This window comes from Tupaia chinensis, unplaced genomic scaffold (assembly GCF_000334495.1).
Source record: "Tupaia chinensis unplaced genomic scaffold, TupChi_1.0 Scaffold144529_1, whole genome shotgun sequence".
Taxonomy (NCBI): Eukaryota; Metazoa; Chordata; class Mammalia; order Scandentia; family Tupaiidae; genus Tupaia; species Tupaia belangeri.
This window is the reverse complement of record NW_006204388.1, coordinates 1,344,495-1,345,634: the sequence shown is the minus strand read 5'-3', so window position 1 is coordinate 1,345,634 and position 1,140 is coordinate 1,344,495. Positions and strand designations below refer to the sequence as shown.

The 1,140-nt window shown below is 35.6% G+C and overlaps 1 protein-coding gene across 1 annotated transcript in view; it reads left to right on the top strand.

Moving 5' to 3' along the window:
* Positions 1–938, top strand: part of CTH (cystathionine gamma-lyase) — a 24,914-nt gene extending 23,976 nt beyond the window's left edge. The window contains exons 11-12 of the mRNA XM_006167134.3: positions 295–433; positions 667–938. Coding sequence (XP_006167196.1) covers positions 295–433; positions 667–693 — 166 coding nt within the window. The 3' untranslated portion in view covers positions 694–938. The remainder of the gene's footprint in view (positions 1–294; positions 434–666) is intronic.
* Positions 939–1,140: the final 202 nt, after the last annotated feature.

Here is a 1,140-nt window from a genome sequence, read left to right as displayed (position 1 = left end):
CTCTTTCTTCTGTATGGAGGTGCTTGACAGGTACCTTCAGTGTCTCAATAGAGTATACCTTACTGATGGTGTAAACAGGATTAAAATAGTATGTTTTTTACTTAACAGCATGATTAGAATAGATAAGCTTCATAATTCCTCTATTTTTTTTTTTTTGCCTGTAAAAAAATTACAGAGATCTGGAAATTCTAACATTTGGGGCAGAAACTGTTTGAAGATAAATGCAATGTGTGAGACAGAAATGTGCCTCTTTTGTCACAATATAGTAATGAAAAATTTGCTCACATCTTCTAGGGCAATCATGACCCACGCATCAGTGCCTAAGAATGACAGAGATGTCCTTGGAATTAGTGACACATTGGTTCGACTCTCTGTGGGCTTAGAGGATGAAAAAGACATACTGGAAGATCTAGATCAAGCTTTGAAGGCAGCAGTAAGTCTTACTATTTTGTGTGTTTTTCACCTGGAGGGTATTATAGTTATAGAGAGGCTTCACTGTGAACTGTAAAGGCTTTCTCTTTCTACAAGAGGCAGGGAATGTAATCCTGCAGGGGTCTCTGCAAGTGCAGATTTAAAGAGGGGGAATGTCAGAAAAGACTTTTTGAGGAGATGAAGTTTTTACATAACAGTTTAATAACATATTTTTCTTGTGTACTCTTCATACAGCACCCTTCAAGTGGAAGTCGCAACTAGCATTTCAGAACTCCTAGTAGAAGCTTCTTCCTGAGAAGATGAAATCTCCTGAGTAATTGAATGGACCATTATCGAGCCTTTGCATAATTTTCAAGTGAAGATTTTAAGGCATCTTGTTACCTTTCACAACTGTAACCTTCTAGGGATCTTCCTGGTTAAGGCAGTTTTCTGTATCTCTTACTGTAATTGTCAGGTCAATTCTGTTAATATCTTTTTGTTAATTTTGCTATCCATTTGCCTCTGAAGGAGGTGAATTTCGTGCTGCTTTTTGGGATCATGTTCTTTATTTCATAGCATAAGATTTATTTTGATTATGTTTACAATATAATGGTAAATCGTTTTTGATGTTTTGTGAGGAATGTAAATTATTAAGTGAAGATTCTTAAATCAAGTGTGATTTTTGCATATTGTTGAAAAGGCAGTTCAAGTGATGGTTTACACTTAATT